The following is a 20906-nucleotide window of genomic DNA, read 5'->3' as shown; positions in this document are numbered from 1 at the left end:
TAATTAGAAAATAGGTAGCTATATACTTTCGGAGGAGGAAGGTTAGCATTAGCGTCAGTCATTGATACATGTGGACCTCACAATGCATTAACGAATTAAAATTACTCGTATACGCATCAACTCAAAATCACTCGTATGTACATGCGCGACTGTGCCTAGCATAATTTGGTACCCGACAGAAAAGCAGCAAGCCTTAGCAACCAACTAATTGAACGTGATTATTTTGGATACACCTTCCTGGTCTTTTTAACATGTAGGCTTATTTGACTAGACCAATCACTCGAAATGGAGAAACTTAGAAAATACCACCGAAATGGATGACAATGACAACACAAGCAAGGAGGGTTGCCATGCGACACATCCATGTAATATGTTTCACTTAGATTACAATCATTTATTATTCCTTCAACATAAAAACACACATAGAAACAATAAAAAAGAGGAGCCATCATCCATCAAATCACCATTTTGTCACTACCGGACTTCTCACTGTTGCAGAAAAGGAATACACTTGTTCTCTATCAATCACGAGGACAGAATCTTCTTCTTTTTTCTTCTTCTTCTTTTCCAAGGTTTTGCAAGAGAGTTTTTATTTTATTTTTTTTCTTCTATGGGCCAAGCCAAGTAAATTACAAATATCCAATTACAAATACCATTCCCACCAACCAAGGGAAAAACACTATCATTTTTCTTTAAGTGCTAGCTAGCTAGAAATGAAGTAAACTCCATCAGAAGCAGAAAATCCGGATATGTCTAGGACTTTCTATTGTGAATGGGTGGCTTCCTGTGAGGTTGTGCATAATCCATAACACCTACGTCCTCAATAGCTTCATCTTCCTTCGAATCTTTGTCTTCCTCCATGTTATATGTTGCAGATCCCAGTAACGTCCGTGCCTGCCTCTTCAATCCCTAAAAACATACAGCATCAATATTCATATGCATTAATTTCCATGCAAAATATAATTGATATAGATAACATATATACGTGAAGATTATCTTATCATGAGTCATGACAATTGCGAATACTGAATCGATCTGATCCATCGATTAGGATCCCTTAGCATATTAATATGTGATTCAGATTCACAATCTAGCTCATAAGCATACGACTCATAACATAATTAGGTTTTACACACCTCTTTTCTTCTCAGCCCTATTATATATATGTATCATGTATCTCACAAACGGCTATATGTACAGTGCATGCATGAGCGGACCACATGCCCTGATTTCCCCACAGGGGACATGGTTACAGTAGATACGGCCACACAACCAAAAAAATTGGCAACAATTACCATTATTTTGTGACATTTGGGGACTGTTGTGAGGGTTACTAAAGGCCAATCACCAAATTTGGTGACATAATGGTAACTATTGTCACTCTTTTTTGTAGTGCCACTTGCACCACCAGTGTAACAGAGATCATTCAAAACAATCTAAAAAAAATACTAAATTGCACCCAGTAACTTATGTACCTGCATTTTAATCAATTTCTTCTGCTCAACCTGGGAAGATAATGTAATAATATCATATCCTGCACACCACCATACATATCTTCATCATCAACAAGAATATATATACAAAACCAAAAAATAATGACCTAATTGATTCGAAGATTTATAAGAACCTGAGGCTGGTCCATTGGCATGCCCTTGTTTCCTCAAAAGAGCCTTCGGGATACTTTCATGGCTGAATGTTTCAGCGTTTATTTGTTGTGCTTGGTATTCAACTGAGATGGTAGGCATCATCGATGACTTCGAAGTCTCACTTAAGACTTTCGCTACATCCTGCACCAACCCTAAAATAATTAGGCCACTTCAATAAATTAAAACTAATAATCACTTAAGTTATTAGATTTCTTTCATATGTTTCGCACTTTGTATGTGTCTATCTTTGTCAGCACGTGATAGGGTCATGTGATGAGACACATGGTTTGCTTGCAATCAGTGATGGGGAACAATTAAGTACTCCAGATTATCGCATGCAGTTCTAACAATTCAACAAGATACTATGATGACCAATTTTTTTTGGTTAAATAACAATAAATAAGGCATGTATATATGCACCACATGATGGAATTATAACTCCATGGCAGAACTTCTGAAAATATTATGTACAAGAATTTAATCAGATGTTGAAATATTTGCACCCACCTCAACAGAATGGAAGGATTTACTGCCACTTTGCTTATCAACAAGGCCTAGAAGTCGGGCATTGCATGCATGGATAGAAAGACAAAGAAAAAGGAGAAGAACAATGGAAGACATATTATGAGAGAGACAAAAGAAATTGGAGATTAAGATCTGAAGGATTTGAAGACTTGAAATCACACACAGACGATGAGAATATGTAATGGAAATAACTGAAAGTCTTGTAAATGTGAGTGGGTTAAGTGTTAGGTTTTGCAGAGTATTTGTAGTGTGAGGGGAAGGAAGAGCAATAAATGCAGGTTGTGTATGGGACTATAACCGTTCTTAAAGAGAACATGCAGGTGTTTGGGTGATGAACCTGTAAAACCAAACTTGAGATATTGGGGCCTCCCCTTGTCCCCTTTTCCCTTCATCTCTCATTTTTTAATCAATTGGAGGGCCCTAAGAAGCTGAAAACCATTATATGAGCTACGTATCCAGTAGACATAATGCATGGGAATAGATATTGAGAGAGGGAGGAAAGAGAGTTAACTCCAAAATTAACGTAAATACGGCGTACCACTCTTATGGATCATATTATAAAGTACATTTCTGATAAATGTGAGATCCACTTGTATATGTGAATTTTACTCTTATTGGAGAAGTATTCATGAAGTATTTTCATCATATGTAAATATGATACATGTAGCATCACCAGATAATTTATAAGAATTTATTGGCGAGATGAAGATTTGAGTAAATTTGGTCTCCAACCCATGTATTTCTAAAGGATCCCCCATTCCATGTTTTTGTGTGAGAAAGTATTATTACATTATGGCTTTTTACTTTTCACTTTAGCTAACATATCTTTATTCTAGTGATTTTAAGATATCCGATTTCAGTCAATTTTAATTGTATAAAAAAATATTTGAATTCGAATATAGAAAGATGAGTACATTGTGTTATCCAACTGACCTAATTCACGTATGCGCTATTAATCACGCAGATAAAACACAAGTTATTCCCCCTTCCCCCCATGGCAACCAGGATCGAACCCCAGTGGGGTTTCTTTCATCCAATGTAACCAAAAAAAAAAAAAAAAAAAAAGGACCCATAAGTGTCCAAGAGTGTAGTGGGAGGTAGGGACATGGGATGAGGAGACAAAGGAGCATGGCCAAACCGTCAGATGCAGCTCCTTTGTGGACATGGAAAGGTCCACCATTCCCCACCAGCGTCCGTATTTAGTATGCACTCTACGTGGCATGTACTCCATGTGCCTCACACTTGCTTTTCCCGCCACATCACCCCGCCTTGGCCAAGTAGTTTGGATTGTTTTGTTTCTTCGGTTTAACAGCTATTTGGACCTAGGCCATTTTAAAACCTATGGGTCAGCCTACCATGAACATGTACGAGCCCAATTCATTCATGTTTCTCACAACGTAATTTGTAACTCATACCGTCAACGGTTAATAATTACTCACGTGTCGTTGAATTACTAACCTTATCATTCGTTAACAATTGCTCATGTGACATTCGATTACTTGTTCTAGAACTCTTTGTGTGTTGCGCTTGGCTCATATCATGCATGTTTGTACCATATTCGATTGGCCTCTCAAACCATGACACGTGGAAAGAACCTGACACCAAATAGGGTCCAGAAGCCCACGCTAGCCAACCCAACCTTATGAGCGGTGGGTGCCCTTGACACCCACTACCGATTCTACACTGGCCGACCCAATCTCGCATACTCACAATCGATAGTCAATAGGTGCACTCGTCACCCCCTGCCGATTCAGCCTCCCAGAATGTATCTTGCAGGAATCTATTGGGTTCTTTATTGGTATACACTATACTATAGGACATGTGGCAACCCCCCAGGCTATTCTCATGAGTTGCACATCGAATGTTTACTCCAAGAGGACACCCAAAACCTCTATCAATAAAGCTCCTTGCCCCCAGGGTACAAGGTAATAGTTACTTGACACTTATGCCATTACCTTGTCAATAACTAACTCATCTCTCATTCAACTAACTTTAGCATCGGAGGGCCTTCGGTCAGTATCACACTAGTGCTTTAGGTCTCACTCCTTGTTCTTCCCTTTCTCTCCTTGCAGATAACCTTTAGTGTAAGACCCGTGTCTTGGGGAATCAAGAACGGTGAGCAATCCCACATCGCTCGGGGAGGGAAAGGTGAAGTGCTTAAATGTGTGGGCACTTCTCTTCCTAGCACGAGGTCTTTTGGGAGTTCACTGGCTTCGGAGTCATGGGAACTCCGAAGTGAAGCGAGTTGGGGGCTAGAGCAATCCCAGGATGGGTGACCCACTGGGAAGTTGCTCGTGAGTTCCCAGAAACAAAACCGTGAGGGCAGAGAGGGGGGCCCAAAGCGGACAATATCGTGCTAGGAGAGTCGGGTCGTGACATTCAGCCTACTGAAGGGAAGCTCTTACTGAAGGCAGATCACACCACATCATATCTTTAAGTTTGAGCCCACTTCTGGTCATTAAGTTTTGAGCACAAACAAGTCACAACCCATTTGACAAAGTTATTTCTCAAAGAAAAATCGATCTACACAAGCAAAATGATAAAGTTTGGCTCTTTAAAACTAAGGAGGAGCTCCTCATAAAAGGACCTTCTAGTGTAGTGGTTTGGAGCAAATGCTCCCCCCCAGAAAGGTCATGGGTTCGAGTCCTAGTATCCTTGTAGTCACCCCTCTCAATAGGAAATATCCTTAAAATAAATAAATAATAAATAAAAAAGGAGCTCCTCCTGAGATTTTGACACTTCTCAAATTCCAAAACAAAGAAAGTTAAAAGAATTTCAAAATTAAATAAATTAAATAAAATTGACCAGTGTCAGAATCCTATTTGTTTTGAGAAGGTGTTTCTCCTCAATTTAAGGAGTCGAGCTTTTTCTTTTGACAAGTATATTAAGCTATCAAAGTTTTTCCCTCGTCTCATAACAAATTTAGCTTGTTTCAAGAGTTTAATGAACAATTAAGAAAGTATGTTTAGGAAAGTACAATTTCATACCTACAAGTCAACTCCAAGTTTAACTAGTAGAAGCTCAAGTCCAACAAACAATTAATAAATTGTGTCTAGAAAAAGAAAAACATATAATATCTACAAGTTATCTGCTATTAGAGCACTTCCACCGCTGAGGGGGAGCCCTGACAAGAAGGGGCCCAAGCAACCAAAGGCAGCTCCAACCTGAGCGAACAGTGGGCCCCAGCAACTTGGGCAAGCCCACGAACAAGTTCAGCTCGAGCTGCTGTCTGGGCAAAATGACACAATGTTGATGTCATAATAATGTTAGCAACCAAAAAAAAATTAAAATTTTATTTAAAAAATACCAAAATTTTCAGAATTTTTTTTATTTATATAAATACCTAATCATATTCTTTACTTCCCACACCAAAAACTCTATACAAATTCATCTTCTCATATCCCATGTGAATAATAATTGCCCTTACCCTAGCCCATAAAGGTGGAAACAAAATTGCAAGTGCTGCCACTATTCACATGAATAGTGACAGCCCTTACCCATAGGGGTGGAAGTGCTCTTAGCATAGCGTATAGACCTATAGAAGGATAAAATCTCTCAGCCAACCAAAGCTTCATCAGATTAACAACAGAAGTTGCGTACAAGGCTTGGGTTTGGTCAATCTCCCATGACAGATAGACCCAAAGAAATTTAATCCGGCCCATGGCCTAAGCCCACAAATACACAGCTCAATCTCTCCCATTGACTTTTGCACCCTTTTTAAATAATCAGTGTCTTCATCCATGCGCTTTGAGCTTTGAGAGGGAGAGAGAGACAGAAAGAGATAGAGCTTTAAATGTACGCGCTGAAATGGGGGAAAATCACTGTTTTCCTCTTTTTTTCTATTTCTTTTTCATGGCCGTCTAGACAATTCTTCCTAGCAATGAACAGGCAGTGAGTGCCGGTGAAGGCACCCGAAAATATGCAGAGATTGCTGTTCTAGGCAGCAAACGTTGTCATAATAAGGCACATGAGTACGCATTGTGGCATGTCAAAAGATGCAACAAGAAGAAAGGTTTGCATTAAACTTTGGTCAAAGTCACAGCTTCACATAACCATGACCCAGCCAAAACTGGCAATAAACCGGTAGCTTCATTGAATGATTATGAATAGCAACAAGCAAGAAACTTTAATGTTAAACCGGAGCTTAGAAGTTATATACAATATGTGACTATACACATCATCACCAGAGGTGTTTATGAACTAGGCATAATAAAGGAAGCATCGGATTCAGAACAAGGTAATGAAGATGATAGCGATAAAATCAGGTATGCTGGGACTGGAAGAAAGATGGCGGGTATCCAACTAATCGAGGACTACAGCGGAACCTGATAACCAAATGTGTTCTCACCGCTGTAAGTGACGTAGAGAAACCCGTCTTCATCCTTCTTCTCTTCATATATGGCAGACATGATTGCACCTGCAAAAGACAGAAGACATTATAGATGGGACATGTTCAATCAAAAGGCCAAGCAGAAGGCACCATCCTCTAAAAGACAATTTCACAAGAATTTACCCGTTGGTGGGAGTACATTGTCCACAAATATAAAGATAGCCTTCTCTGCACTCAACTTAATCCTTTTGCGGATAACATAAACAAATTGTCCAACAGTTAGGTCAGCCGGGACAAGGTACCTGTAATTTTCAGATTCCGTTTAAAGTTAAAGAAACAGTTAAAAAGCAACGGATGTTGTTGAAATATCATAGAGGCAATCAAACATAACCAAATTTTCGCCATTTTACCAATAGCTAAACATAACAAATAAAGAACATCCAACTTAAGCCTTTGGAAGAATTAGATGAGAAAAGAGAGGGTCGGTTAAACTTTGGTCCTAAATTGGAAAGATGTAAACTTTCTAAGAAAAACAAGAAAAATGGAATCAACAAGCAGCAATGTTATATATCAGGGATCAAGAGAGAAAGTAAAGCTTACTTTTTCTTATCAATGTTTGGGATATCACTTCTTTCTGCCTTCTCCACAATCACCTTCAAATCATAAAATCAAGATTTTACACAACATGGATAAGAAAGCCAAAATCAGGATGCATTTTACTTAGTTATAGGAAGTAGAACTCCAAAAAAGAATGCATCCTTGTGGAAACTATTAACACGTCTGAAATCAACTTCTCTATTAGCTGATACAATCTCATTCCAACAGACAAGCATGATAATTTACGCAAATTTAGTGCCAGATACAAATAATACAGAACCATTCAAATAATTTACTACATAAAAATTATGTGCAAGTATTTCACATCATGGGCAGTAATTGAAAATGGATAACTGAGTTTGGATTTCAAATTCTTACTGGAATTCTATCTGGGTATTTCTCTCTGATCCTAGCAGCCTCTGCCCGTCTCTTCTCTGAAAATAATACAAACCATAAACATCAAAATTCTTTGACTAACGTTCTTTTATTAAATAAACTCGACAAGGTAATAAAAACAAGTCTTTGGGATGAAAAATACTACATACCAAGATCATGTTCTTGCTTGAAGTAACTCTTTGCCATTCTACCTGAAATTAGCATACAACATAAGCAAAAAGTAAAAACCAAAAGCAATTCAGTTCAATTACACAAGTTAAAAGTAAACAACATCTTCTTTATCTCTTAATTAACACCCTTGATTACATGGATTATAAAATATTGAAATTAAAAAGAAAAACACAAAAAATATTACTCAAAATCAAACCCCCATGAAATTCACCATCCAAAAATCAGATTTTCACACACAGAAAGACAATCAGAAGTCAATTCTAACATCAAAAGACAACTGGGTTATTATCAACAGATTATATTAACAGGGTACAAAAATGAAAGGGAGTTAATACGAAATAGCAGATGAAAATCGAACCTCGTGAAGTCTGAAGAGGAACCCAGAAAGCAAAAAGAGAGCTTCTTGATCAGAAAGTCCACGAAATCCCGTGAGGTTGGTTTGGTTTTGTTGGTCGACGATGATAATACAGTGGTGGCTTTGCTTTGGGTTTTTCCTATTTATATATTAATTATATTATATAATTTATGATATTTATCCATTAATTTAATAATTTCTATAATTTCTAAAACGAATTGGATGTTTTATAAAAAGAAGGTTTCTTTTTAGGTCTATCCGTCCGCTCATAATTAATGCATACGTGGCCGAAGTTTATGATTGAGCCCCAAACAAACAGGCCCCACCTAGAAGGTATGCTTCATTGCTCACAGCTCACTCTGATTGGTTGGGAAACCGTGTTGGAGATAGTTACCGAAGAAAAATGAAACAAGCTTTGCTGATGGGTCCTCCGCTACCTTAATCTGGACCGTCAGATTATATGATTGTTTTCTCGATGGAAACTAACGGTTGATCAGATGGATCCTGCACCGCTGTTAATATTATGCGAAGGATGGTATCATAACAACATAGAATATGCCTCTACGATTCCTCTTTATCAAACTGCTTAGCAAAGAAGTGCATACTAATTCCACTTCTTGTTAAAAAAATCTCTGGTTTAAATTGCTAATGATCGGATATACTTATTTAACAAACATAACGAAATCTTATTTTTTTAGCTGTAAAATATTTAATTTAACTCTTTTTTTTCTTCTGGATTGTTCATGAAAAAATTGGTTAATTTGTTTCAATTTTATCTAACAAACTGTTTTTGTTAAGTAGATAATTTTTTTTATATGAGATGATCCTTGAATAATGACCGACGCATTTAAAACGTCAACACAAGTAAAAGCTCTTTTAAAAGTTACTTTTATTTGCACTCAACACAAGTATCTTTTCCCACTTAGCAAATTTTAGAGTTTCGAATTTACCCCTTAAGAATAAAAAAAATATTTGAAAAAATTGATGGGTCCTTGAGTTTTTCTTGATTTTGTTATTGAAAACACTTAAGCCCAAATTCAACTTTCTTTGGGCCTTTGGGCTGCCCAGATGAAACATTTCTCATATTTCAAGCTTGAATTTGAAATATTTTGTAAGGTATTTTGGCCTTATGGGATTTCTAAGTCCTATATGGCCCCAAATCTCATCTCCAAGTAATCCACCGATTCTTTGGAGAGAGGCAGAGCCATGCTTGACTTAAGATATCAATTCAATTGGTTTTTTTTCAGGTCAAACACCTTGCTCAACACTTCATTGCATTGATCGGCCTGCAACAAGGTCAAATGCAGACATCAAGCTCTCTATTATCATCATGAATCATGACATATATAATATATACTTGACTAAATATAGCACGAAAAAATTATAAATTATTGAAGATTGCATAATTCTTTTGGCTCGTGTGCCAGATTGTTCATGTTTTTCGTGAAACTAATCAAGTAGTAGATAGAAGTGCTCGTTATACTTTATCTTAATTAGACTCATTTTGTTGATATGGGGATCCTCCCGATATCATTCAAGATGTTCGGTTAAGTGACTTTAAGTAATTGTGATTTTGCTTCAATATAATTCATTGCTTTCTTTCAAAAACAAAAAAACAACCTTACAACTTTCAAAATCAAAACCAAACATCAATTATATTCAAAATATTATATACTATTTAAAGAAGTGGCTCATAATAATATAATATGATATTTTTTTCCTAGATGACCAAATCATCATCTGGAAACTTTTGTTTCAGTGAGAGGGACTTGAATTGAAACAAGATAAATTTCTTTTTCAGAGGGAAACACATGGTCTTTGCACTTCTTTTGATAGCTTGCAGCCTCCATTTAGCTTAGCCAAAACAATGAAAGAGGAGGAGATAGAGGCAAAATGGACCCTAAGCAAACAAGAAAATCAAGCCAAAAGCAAACCTTGTCTGCTAAGCTTAACCACTTTACAATTCTATATGCAAATGAATTAGATTGCAATGACTTGTGATTATTTGCTTTTTAATCATGGCCACCAGACAAACACCTAACCTTAATGACTTATCATTCAATAAAGTGTACAAAAAGACAGTAATATATGACCTATGTATAGCTAATAACCTTAATTTTCTAAACATTGGGACTTGTCCACACCCAATTTTGTAATTGAAAATTTTTTCAGCTTTGAGTTGCATGGAAGAAGTTTTTATAACTTGCAATTAAAGTCGTAAAGTTTTACATCTTCAAAAAGCTAAATAAAGTCATCTACATCGCAAATAAAAGCTCTTGGCTTTACAATTGAAAAGATTAGAGTATCTCCAACAGTAGTGACTTAATAAGGGTTGCCGAGTCTGTTAGAGATTCTCTAATTATTGAGTAACACGTAAGGGTGATTATAAAGTAGAGAGGGATATAGGATTGAACAAAAGATATGAACTACTGCCGTGGTTATACATCATCATTCATGGAGGTTAATTTGGATGGTTTAATTAATGCAAATTGCTCTTTGAGCTAGCACCTTACCAGAACATGTTCTCTGAGAAAATACATGGGCTCTTAAAACCAAACCCAAGTAAGCATTGGAACTTTGGGCTTGTGTAACGTTTGAAGTTTCCTCTTCTTTTTTTAAGTACGGTTTAGTGGTATAATCTGTTCACGTGTTATAATATGAGTGGACAACATAATAACTGTTTCTCACTTTTTGAAGTATAATATTAGTAAATTCCCTATATAGCACGTAAACAAATTACACCGCGTCATCATACTCTTGTATCAAACTATAGTGTATTGAATTATAATAATTATATATGGCCTGTTCCGCCTTAAAGTCACGTAATTTTTTTTCATGGGGTTGGACTTTTTTAAGTACGGACAATAATTCTTAAGAGTCAAATTGAATAGGAAAAGTACAAGAGTAATGGCCTTCAAAAATAATGACCCTGTTTATAGGCTTGTTAGCAATACCTTACTTTCAAGTCATCAAATCATAGCCAGGAGCTGTCATTGCTTGAGCAGCCCACGTTCGCAACAATAAGTTTATTGAATTTTTGGTACTGAAGGGTACTGAGTTATTATATATGTTTGTGTAATTTCATCGCTTTTTAATTTCTTAATCCCTTAAATGCTTCTGTTTGGTGAGTAGGAGAATCGTGATAATATTAATTTCCTCAAGTTTTAGGTTGCTCAACTTGCCTTGAGGGTAGAGGAAAGAACATGGCTAATGGCACCCACCACCATTCTCGATTGTACTTGAATATAGAGAGAAGCTCTTCATAATTAAGGCCGTCAAATAAAACGATAAGTTATTTTATCGCTCGTTCATCACATGAGTAACACATAATAAAGGCTATATACACGACCATTTATATAATTTTCTTTGGGTAATATACACCTATCAATTTAGATGGTTCGATTGAATTCTCTCCAAAACTTTGGGCGGGCCACGAGGATTAGCTAGTCAAACTACAACTCCTACTTTAATTCACCATGTTTCTTTCATTTTCTTTCACAAACGATATCACATGTCCTTTTAGCAAATTCAAATCTAACGTACCCTAAACTCAGATGGATGGGGCATAGTGACTCAGCGAGGGACCTGATGAGTTGCTGCTAATGGCTTTCAAGACAAACAAATTGTATACACAGTTAAGGAAAAAAATAATTTATTTAAAAATATACAGAAAAAAGAAAGAAAAGAAAACACTGGTGGGGCAAAGAGGGATTTAGTTGTGTCACTTTCCACTTGATAAAATGGAAGGTTTTTGGCTTAGGGATCACATGGGGCTGTATATAAACCAAGCCCCCATATCCTGACATGTCCAAATCATGGTTTTCATGCTAGACCAAAGCATGTCCCCTCTCATCCCTTCCAATCCACACAAATACCCAAAAAAATTATTTTATTTTTTCTCAAATGCACATAGACAAAGGCTGTTCAAGTCTTGGAGCCGAGCAATCCCCATGAACCCCTCTCGTCTCATGGATTCTATTATTGTTTTGAGAGAATGAAAGCATTCGAAGGACAGAGACTTGCTTGTATTGTATCAAAGACAAAGTACAGTCAAACTAAGGTTTGTGTTTGTGTTTGAAAGTTCATTTTCAGAAGTTCAATTGGAAAACAGTAAACAGTTTGATGGGCTAGTGAGGGTTTCATTTTTCTTTTTCTACAAACGATAATGGGGGAAAGTGGGAATCGAATCTAGGACCTCATGCTCGATGGGGTTGCATTTCAGTTTTGTATTGACAAAGCTGTTTGAATCCAATAATGCATGCCCGACCAGGACCTATAAATTAGTTTTCTCCTTCCAAATATGACAACTTGTGACTGTGGTTTTTTATCAGTACAATCACCAGTACAATCAGTATAAGCCTCCTCGTGCATATGTACATTGTACATTGGTCACTTTCGAGAAATATACTCACGATAACTTTGTGGATGTAATCGCATTGCATCGATCTACATATATGTTTATATTCCAATTTCACAAAGGGACGAGAGGGATCTCATTTTTTTGTTCTTTCAAGAAATCAAAATCATTTGCGAGGCCTACTCTACATTGCAATTTAAAAATTCAAAGTGGAAAGAAGATAGAACAATAATAGCTGAGAAATTAGGGATTTTCAGGGCTAACAAGTCGAATGAGGTGAGGTTAATGGGATCGGGTGTAGCCGATTCTATACAAAAACTATGGAATCATCCACTAAGAATCAATTTTGAAAGAAGCATTTTGTCATTTTATGAAATGACACAATCAACTTAAGCCTGGACGGCTCTGGTTCTAAGATCTATTTACTTTTAGTCTGAAGCTGTCTCAAAAGGCGTAAATAATAGAGTGGACACCTGTCGATTGAAAGAAATTATTTTTTCAAGCACAAATAAAATAACATAAAGACCATTTATTTTGAATAAGAAATTATAAATATGGCAGCAGGTTGTGAGTACCGATATAGATACAATTCTTTGTATTATTATTTATATGTATAAAGCTGTAAAAGAATCAGTCCACCCAAAAAAAAAAAGTTGTCAAAAAGATCATGCATAACTTTCTTTCTTTCTTTTTTGGAAAAAATTGTTTACCTGCTATGATTGTGGACAGTTAGCAGCTAGCTTAAACTGGCTTGGAATGTAAGTAGATTTCATCATCTACTCTACAATTGTAACCATGGAAGGAATTTATTTTAATTGAATTAGTTTTGTGAAATAGTTGCGGATGTACTGAGTGGCGATCGATCGATCGACATTCACGCCCCGCATTAGAGATATATTACATGCATGATTTTTTGTTGTTCTTTTATCCAATGATTGTGGAGACAAGTTAGCTTTATTTATTCTATCTCTATTTCTCTCTGTTATAATTAGTTTGTATTTTCTAATCATGGAAAGTCAAAATAGTCAAAAATAGAGAAGCAAATCAAAGTAATACATGATCCATTCAATTCAAGGGTTAGGTTCAAAGTTTCTTGTACATGTGCGGAGCAGCAGATCCAAGCTGTACCTGGGTTAGTATTTCACCTGGACCAGACCACAAGAAGAAAACAAATATAAAAATAAAAAGAGCAAAACAGCTTTTTTCCAAAATGACAGACAAGTCCCACAACTTTACCCCACCTTTCCCTTCCCGCCAGAGTTACTGTGTATGGTAAAAAGGTGAAACAACGGAAAATCAATTTCTCACCTCGCCGCCATTTTTAGCAAAGACCAAAAACGACTGCCTGCATAGACCCACGCGCGGAGCTACGATGCGGACTTCAACTCGCAGCGACTAAAGCGTGTTATGTAACGCGTGAGTCTTTGGTGTTTTTAATCTGAACCACTCATTTTGACGTCGTCGTTTTCGAGTGAGGAAGATGTGGAAAATAATCTTCTTGGGCTTTTCTTTGGTCTTCATGGGGTCGTTGTCTGATTTTTGTTGCGGACAGCGGACTGCGCACGCCTTTCCCAAAACCAAACAAGCAAAAGTGATATGGGCTTTAACGTTATTGACCTTTCTCTTTCAACTTCCTACGCTGTCGTTTCACTTCATTTTCTTGCTTTTTATTTATTTATTTATTTTGAATATCAACGATAATCTAAATTACAAAAGGAAGAGGTTTCTCGTACATATGAAAACCACGGAAAAACAAGGTGATTACCAAACTGTTATGAAAGCTCGAACCTAAAATCAATGGTTTGCAATACTATTTTCCACTAAACTAAACCTCGTTGGCTAAACTTGGCGAATCATGAGCAATACGTATCTATTTGAAATGAGAGAGTGGCTTCAACAATTCAACAAAGGGTCAAGTTTACAATCACAGGATACAAAATTTTGAAATTGTATGGAGCATGACTGCAGAAAATTAAAAATGATAAAACTGAAAAAGTAGGTGATAGTGGCTTCCCCCAACCCATGGCCACCGCCAACACCTCCCACCACCACCTCTTCAAGCTATAGTTTCGACCTTACAAATTATAATTTCCCTTGTTTTTTAATTTAATTTATTTTCCTTCTTATTGAGGAGCTCTGCTTTTTATAGTCCATGTAGTTTTGTGCAACGGTTGCCCAAATTAAAAGTATACGTGTAGCTAGTGATTTGCTACTAAAGCACTACATTACTCGTCAAATTATATTTATAGTCCATGTAGCTTTGCCGATTTCTCACTTGAAGGAAATGTGATTTCAATTTTAGCAATATAAATGCTATAGTTTGTTTAAGATTCCCATTGAGGACAATATGTTAAATCAATAAATGAAACTTGATCTTTTTTGTAACGTCGATAAATACTCAAAGGGAAAAATTTACCTCTCTTCTTATAGCACCCCAATTCGAACCCTAGGGTTGAACTCAAATGTAACAAAAACAAAAACCAAAATGGTAGGTTGCCGCCATTAACAACAAATTGTTAGGGTTTTAAGAATTTTCGTAGTAAAGCTAGGAATTCTAAGGTGCAAATTGAAAAAGTTGAGTTTTCCCCTCGATGTGTTTTATCACTTGACTGTGAGGTGCGAATCGAAGGATTATACCTCCAAAAAAGTCGACTCTACCCCTCCATCTGTTTATCACATGACAAAAACTTAAACTTCTGTGTTTTTATTTAATGGATTTTCCTTAATTATTAAGAAATTTATAGGACCACAATTACCTAATTTGAAACTACAAGTCTTCAAGTGAACGATTCACAAAACTACATGGACTATAATTGTAATTCATTCATAAAATTCAATCACAAATTTGAATAAAAGATATTAAAGAAAAGTGTTTTGCTCATTTAAAGAATATGCCAAGCATAAGATGATTGCACGTGACGTCGTTGCAAAACAATGATTTTGAGTCTATTATTTTCAATAGAGGTATCATGCATGTAAATTTGGTGGCTCATTTATTAGCTGAATTCACTCTTAATTGCTTGATGATTTTGAGTCAATTCTTGTCAGTAATTCGTGCATGTAAACACAATGGCTCATTTGTTAGCTAGATTTTCTTTTAATACTCAACAATTTTGAGTTTACTTTTGTCAGTAAAGGTATCATGTATGAAATCACAATGGCTCAATTGTTAGTTGGATTTGCTCTGAATTGCTTGACGGTTTGGGTCTACTCTTGTCAGTAAGGTATCGTGCTTGTAAGGTGGCTCATTTGTTACTTAGATTTGCTTTTAATTGCTTGGCGATTTTGAGTCTATTCTTGTTAGTAAGGTATTGTGCATGTAAGCACAGTGGCTCATTTGTTAGCTGAATTTGCTCTTAATTGCTTGGCGATTTTGAGTCTACTCTTGTCAGTAAAGGTATCATGCATGTAAGCACAATGGCTCATTTGTTAGCTAGATTGGCTCTTAATTACTAGGCAATTTTGAGTCCACTCTTGTCAGAAAAGGTATTGTGCATGTAAGCATAGTGGCTCATTTGTTAGTTGGATTAGCTCTTAATTGCTCGACAATTTTGAGTCTACTCTTGTCAGTAAAGGTATCGTGTATGTAAGCATAGTGGCTCATTTGTTAGCTAGATTTACTCTTAATTACTAGGTGATTTTGAGTCTACTCTTGTAAGTAAAGGTATCGTGCATGTAAGCACAGTGGCTCATTTGTTAGCTAGATTTGCTCTTAATTACTAGGCGATTTTGAGTCTATTCTTGTTAGTAAAGGCATTGTGCATGCAAGCATAGTGGCTCATTTGTTAGTTGAATTTGCTCTTAATTGCTAGACAACTTTGAGTCTATTCTTGTCAGTAAAGGTATTGTGCATGTAAACACAATGACTAAATTGTTAGATGAATTTGCTTTTAATTGCTAGACAACTTTGAGTCTATTCTCGTCAGTAAATGTATCGTGCATGTAAACACAATGACTCAATTGTTAGATGAATTTGCTTTTAATTGCTTTATATTTCTATAAATTGAGGAAGAGCCTCATAGGTTATCTTCCTTGACTTTTTTTCCACGATGTCTCTTCTAATTGAATGAAGTTGGTGCTTCCTTCCTATAAAGATGAATGTACCAAAAGTAGATCTCTATTAATAATTTAAAAAAAAACACCAGGAGCTTGTAATTCAATTGATCAAGAGAAGTTATCCTGACACTTGAGGTCCTGTATTTGAATCTATATTAAAAAAAACTATATTATTTAATCTCTGTATAGTTTTACCAAGAGCATTTTGCAAGCATAATTGTAGCTGTTAAATTGACAATTTTACCCTTTTTTACAGATGTGAATTCGGGAAGAAGATGTGACCATTTTCACCGATGAACGAAAGAAGTGGTTTGTGTGAATTCATTACCCGATTTAAACATGGTTTTTTAAGATTTGAAGATCTAATTGAATCTGTCAAAAAGGAAACAGGAATGGATAGTTGGATTGAACTTTGAACATGAATAGTTGTGCCTGTGGCAAAAAGGAAACATGAATAGTTGTACTGTATCTATGCAAGGAAAGACAGGATCTGACATGGCCTATAATGTAATTTAATATCCGGGGTGCCCTTTTATCAAAAAGCAGAGCGCCCATTTACCCTTTGTAAAATAAGGTAAAGACAATGCCGTGACCACTATGCGGAGGTGACAGAAACCCAGCAATATAACAGAGAAAGAGGGAGGGAGAGATAAATTGGTTCAGAAGAAAGAAAAAAAAAAGCAAAAAATAAAAAAAGAGAATGGAAAAAAAATGAAAATAAAAATTGTAGAGAGAGAAAGAGATAGGGACTAGAGAGAGATGGTGAGGAGGGAGAGCACACTTTATTACCTTTTTTATGATGCACGCATCCATGGCAGAACAGGGAAGGGTACAGAGTACTCTCTGCTGCGACACAAGGGTAGAAGAAGAGATTAGAAGAAACAACAACACCACCACCACCCACAACAACAACAACAGCTGCTAAGTCTAGAGAGAGAGAGAGAAAGAGAGAGAGTTGAAATGGAACTCTGGCAAATAGTAAAGTGAGATATGATGGAACTGAGAAGGAAGACAGAGAACTTGTTCAGTAATGGTGAGCTACAGAAAAGAAAGAATCAATTTTTTGAAATGGGTTTGTTTATTTTGAGCTGAAAAGATTTCATGGCATGCAAAGAGTGGATGGTGGGTGTGAATTTGAGGAAGACTCAGAAGAAAAACGAAGAGCTTTTTCTGCACAAATCTAAAAACAACCCATTTTCTGAGCTTAACCCATTGCTCTGCCTCTTGTTCTTGTTTCCCTGAGCAAATCTTCTGCAACTTGGTTTGATCTTTCCGAAGGTTTGAGCTTTTTTTAATTTTAATTTTTGGGTTTGTGATATTTATGCAAGAGGGATGCCCTTTCATTTTCAGCAAGGGAAGGGGGTCTTAGAAATCGCAAATACAAGCTTAGCTTCAATTTTCACAGACAACATCAACAGCAACAGCAACAAGTACTTGAGCCAGAAAGACGACTGCTTTTTCAACAACAACAGCTTTGTGAGCAGCGAACCCAACTCTGTTCTTCATATGAGAAGAAGCCCGAGCCCACCCACTTCTGCATCGACTCTCTCTTCGTCTTTCAACGGCGGTGGTGGCGGCGGGGGTGACAAAACGACGCCGCTGGCGGCGGAGACATCGCCTCCGGTGGGACCCGCGTCGACCAAAGACGAGTGGGCCTGCGAGCTTCAATCGATTCCGAGCGGCGGGTTGGAGGCCGTGACTGGATCAGGAGGCGTCGAGAGATGCGGGCTTGGGCTTGGTGGGTTGGAGGACTGGGAGACCATGCTCTCCGTAACGGCGGCGTCTCCGGGTCAAGACCAGTCGCTGCTTCGATGGATCGCTGGGGATGTGGACGACACGTCGTTTGGGCTCAAGCAGCTCTTGCAGAGCGGGAACCAGAACGGCAGCAACAACAACAACAGCAACCCTCTTGATTTTGACGGCAATGCGGGTTTGGGAATCGTTGATCAGGGCCCGGGTTTCGACCTAATCGGAAGCAGCGTTTCGGGCACGAGCGTTTCGGGGCCGAATTTCGGGTTTTCCAGTTCTGGGTTTGTGAGCAACGGCAATAATAGCAGTAATGGGAAGGTGGGTTTTGTGCCTGCCTCTTCTGGATTGCTAAATTACAAGGTTTCAAATGTTGGGTTGATGCACAACAACAACAGTGGTGGGGGCAACAGTGTCAATTGCAACATTCAAAACCCCATTTTCTTTAATTCATCAAACACTATGGCTCTTCCTGTTTCTTTGCCTCTTGGTCATGCGGTTTACCAGCAGCAACAGTTTGAGAGCAGCCCAGATGAGAAGCCTCAGATTCTGAACCCACAGCTATTCATGAACAACCAGAATCAGCAGTCTCAGCTTTCTCAAAATCCGAACTTTTTTATGCCACTGGCTTATGCCCAGCAAGAACAACACCACCTGCTTCAGTCCCAGGCCAAACGCCACAACTCGGGTGGAATTGTAGACCCTGGCTCGCATCAGATCCAAAAAGTTCAGTTTTCTGATCCGGGTCATGAGTTTTTGCTGAGAAAACAACATCAGCATCAGCAGCAGCAGCAGCAGCAATTTGGGTATCCTCAAGGCATGCAATTTCTGCCTCAGCAGCATCACGTTCTGCAGAAGCCATTGATGGTGCCGAAGCCGAAGGTTGCGGTGGGCCATGGTGAAGAAATGGCTCACCAGCAACAGCTCCAGCATACTTTGCTCGACCAGCTCTATAAGGCCGCAGAGCTGGTAGGGACTGGGAACTTTTCACACGCGCAAGGGATATTGGCGCGGCTCAATCACCAGCTTTCCCCTGTTGGAAAGCCCCTTCAGAGGGCTGCTTTCTACTTCAAGGAGGCTTTGCAACTCCTCCTCCTCATGAACAATCCAGCTACCTCTCCTCCACCAAGAACCCCAACCCCATTTGATGTCATCTTCAAAATGGGTGCTTACAAAGTGTTCTCTGAAGTTTCTCCACTCATTCAGTTTGTCAATTTCACCTGCAACCAGGCTCTCCTTGAGGCCGTCTCAGACACAGATCAGATTCACATTGTTGATTTTGATATTGGGTTCGGTGCTCATTGGGCTTCCTTTATGCAGGAGCTTCCTGTCAGGAATAGGGGAGCTACTGCCCCTTCACTCAGAATCACTGCATTTGCCTCTCCTTCGACTCACCACCCGGTTGAGCTCGGGCTTATGCGTGATAATCTAACCCAATTTGCCAATGAGATTGGGATAAGTTTTGAGCTTGAAGTGGTTAACTTTGATTCTCTGGACCAGAGCTCTTACTCCCTGCCCATTTTTCGAGCCAATGATAATGAGACAGTTGCTGTGAATTTCCCCATTTGGTCTACTTCAAATCAACCGGCTGCTTTGCCCAATCTCCTTCGCTTTGTGAAGCAGCTGTCTCCCAAAATTATGGTGTCCTTGGATAGAGGGTGTGATAGAAGTGACCTTCCATTCCCGCAGCACATTCTGCAGGCCCTCCAGTCCTACATAAACCTTTTGGAATCTCTTGATGCGGTTAATGTGACTTCAGATGCTGTGAACAAGATTGAGAGGTTCCTCCTTCAGCCAAAGATTGAGAGCACTGTTCTAGGGCGTCTTCGAGCCCCGGAAAAAATGCCCCTTTGGAAAACGCTCTTTGCCTCTGCCGGTTTCACCCCTGTACCCTTCAGTAACTTTACTGAAACACAGGCAGAATGTGTGGTGAAGAGGACTCCAGCAAGGGGATTTCATGTGGAGAAGCGTCAAGAGTCGCTTGTTCTATGCTGGCAGCGTCGAGAGCTCATCTCCGCTTCAGCCTGGAGGTGCTGAGGAGCAGCATTTTGACAAGCAGGGGAGGTTGGTTTTTTGCAACTCACAATTTATCGCAGAGGTCCAGCTTAGTCTACTCTGATAATATGTCAATAAATATTGAACTATGTTCTTGGCGCCTCTGTTATGACTTAATCCTTGTGAATTGTCACGTTTGTGAGTCTCCTTTGCTTATTGTGTATCTAGTCTAGACAGACTAGTATTTCTCAGTAGAACAAATCGTCTAACAGGCAAGCCTAGTAGAGTCTTATTTCTTTTGAACATGGATATTGGTGCTATGGTACTTCAATGTTTAAATAGGAAAGCTGCATTTTCTTCTGGTTAAGGTGGTTATAATATGTTGTATACTTGGCAACAAATGAACTATAAATGGAAAAACAACTTACCAGATTTTAATTCATTTTGCGAGTTTTCTAGATTGACGTTCATTCTGTTGGTTTTAGAGACAGTAGTTCATTTGCTTGCTAATTTAATGGTTTCATCGATAGAAGTTCACTTATATAGAAATTGACTGCCAGATTTTCTGCTGGGTTTATAGATAGAAGTTTATTCTTGCTAACTTGATGTATGAATTCCGAACTTGCACATCATGTTGAGAATGCACCTCTCATTTGACACCTTATTATGTTTCTTTTAACATAGGGTTTCTTGCGCTCTTTTGCTCCTTGGTATGTTGAATTGAAACTAGTT

At 38.0% G+C, this 20906-nt stretch overlaps 3 protein-coding genes across 5 annotated transcripts; 1 reads left to right on the top strand and 2 right to left on the bottom strand.

Annotated features, from left to right (window-relative positions):
- Positions 1–276: 276 nt before the first annotated feature.
- RGF6 (root meristem growth factor) lies at positions 277–2583 on the bottom strand. Of its 2 annotated transcripts, none has more exons than XM_088253226.1 (4): positions 2154–2583; positions 1628–1787; positions 1476–1534; positions 277–900 (listed from the first exon to the last, which is right to left on the bottom strand). In XM_088253226.1, exons 1-4 carry the CDS (start codon positions 2265–2267, stop codon positions 754–756), a joined length of 480 nt encoding a protein of 159 aa, XP_088109352.1. In that variant the 5' UTR covers positions 2268–2583; the 3' UTR covers positions 277–753. The 2 variants fall into 2 exon arrangements, with proteins under 2 accessions (XP_088109352.1, XP_021831947.1); XM_021976255.2 differs by having other exon boundaries at positions 277–909; positions 2154–2574.
- Positions 2584–6241: 3658 nt separating this feature from the next.
- Positions 6242–8181, bottom strand: ATG8F (Ubiquitin-like superfamily protein). Its single transcript, XM_021976256.2, has 6 exons — positions 8024–8181; positions 7644–7685; positions 7477–7532; positions 7102–7154; positions 6685–6803; positions 6242–6588 (listed from the first exon to the last, which is right to left on the bottom strand). Exons 2-6 carry the CDS (start codon positions 7678–7680, stop codon positions 6485–6487), a joined length of 369 nt encoding a protein of 122 aa, XP_021831948.1. The 5' UTR covers positions 7681–7685; positions 8024–8181; the 3' UTR covers positions 6242–6484.
- An 8892-nt stretch (positions 8182–17073) lies between these two features.
- LOC110771888 (scarecrow-like protein 22) lies at positions 17074–20616 on the top strand. 2 transcript variants are annotated; one of them, XM_088253459.1, is made up of 2 exons: positions 17075–17711; positions 17784–20616. In XM_088253459.1, the coding sequence occupies exon 2, from the start codon at positions 17940–17942 to the stop codon at positions 20214–20216; it is 2277 nt and encodes a 758-aa protein (XP_088109585.1). In that variant the 5' UTR covers positions 17075–17711; positions 17784–17939; the 3' UTR covers positions 20217–20616. The 2 variants fall into 2 exon arrangements, with proteins under 2 accessions (XP_021831942.1, XP_088109585.1); XM_021976250.2 differs by having other exon boundaries at positions 17074–20616.
- The last annotated feature ends 290 nt before the right edge of the window (positions 20617–20906 follow it).

The sequence above is a fragment of the Prunus avium genome, chromosome 5 (genome assembly GCF_965620075.1).
Source record: "Prunus avium chromosome 5, drPruAviu1.hap1.1, whole genome shotgun sequence".
Lineage (NCBI taxonomy): Eukaryota > Viridiplantae > Streptophyta > Magnoliopsida > Rosales > Rosaceae > Prunus > Prunus avium.
This window is presented reverse-complemented; position numbering and strand designations above follow the sequence as displayed.

What these genes read in the sequence shown, in the direction of transcription:
- RGF6 (XM_021976255.2), bottom strand. Translation starts at nt 2,267, where the DNA reads ATGTCTTCCATTGTTCTTCTCCTTTTTCTTTGTCTTTCTATCCATGCA. An exon ending in AATCCTTCCATTCTGTTGAG is followed by an intron (nt 1,788 to 2,153) that starts GTGGGTGCAAAT and finishes GGGTTGGTGCAG; the next exon opens with GATGTAGCGAAAGTCTTAAG. An exon ending in TGCCAATGGACCAGCCTCAG is followed by an intron (nt 1,535 to 1,627) that starts GTTCTTATAAAT and finishes GGTGGTGTGCAG; the next exon opens with GATATGATATTATTACATTA.
- ATG8F (XM_021976256.2), bottom strand. Translation starts at nt 7,680, where the DNA reads ATGGCAAAGAGTTACTTCAAGCAAGAACATGATCTTG. An exon ending in AATACCCAGATAGAATTCCA is followed by an intron (nt 7,155 to 7,476) that starts GTAAGAATTTGA and finishes TATGATTTGAAG; the next exon opens with GTGATTGTGGAGAAGGCAGA. An exon ending in CCAAACATTGATAAGAAAAA is followed by an intron (nt 6,804 to 7,101) that starts GTAAGCTTTACT and finishes TGAAAATTACAG; the next exon opens with GTACCTTGTCCCGGCTGACC.
- LOC110771888 (XM_021976250.2), top strand. Translation starts at nt 17,766, where the DNA reads ATGCCCTTTCATTTTCAGCAAGGGAAGGGGGTCTTAGAAATCGCAAAT.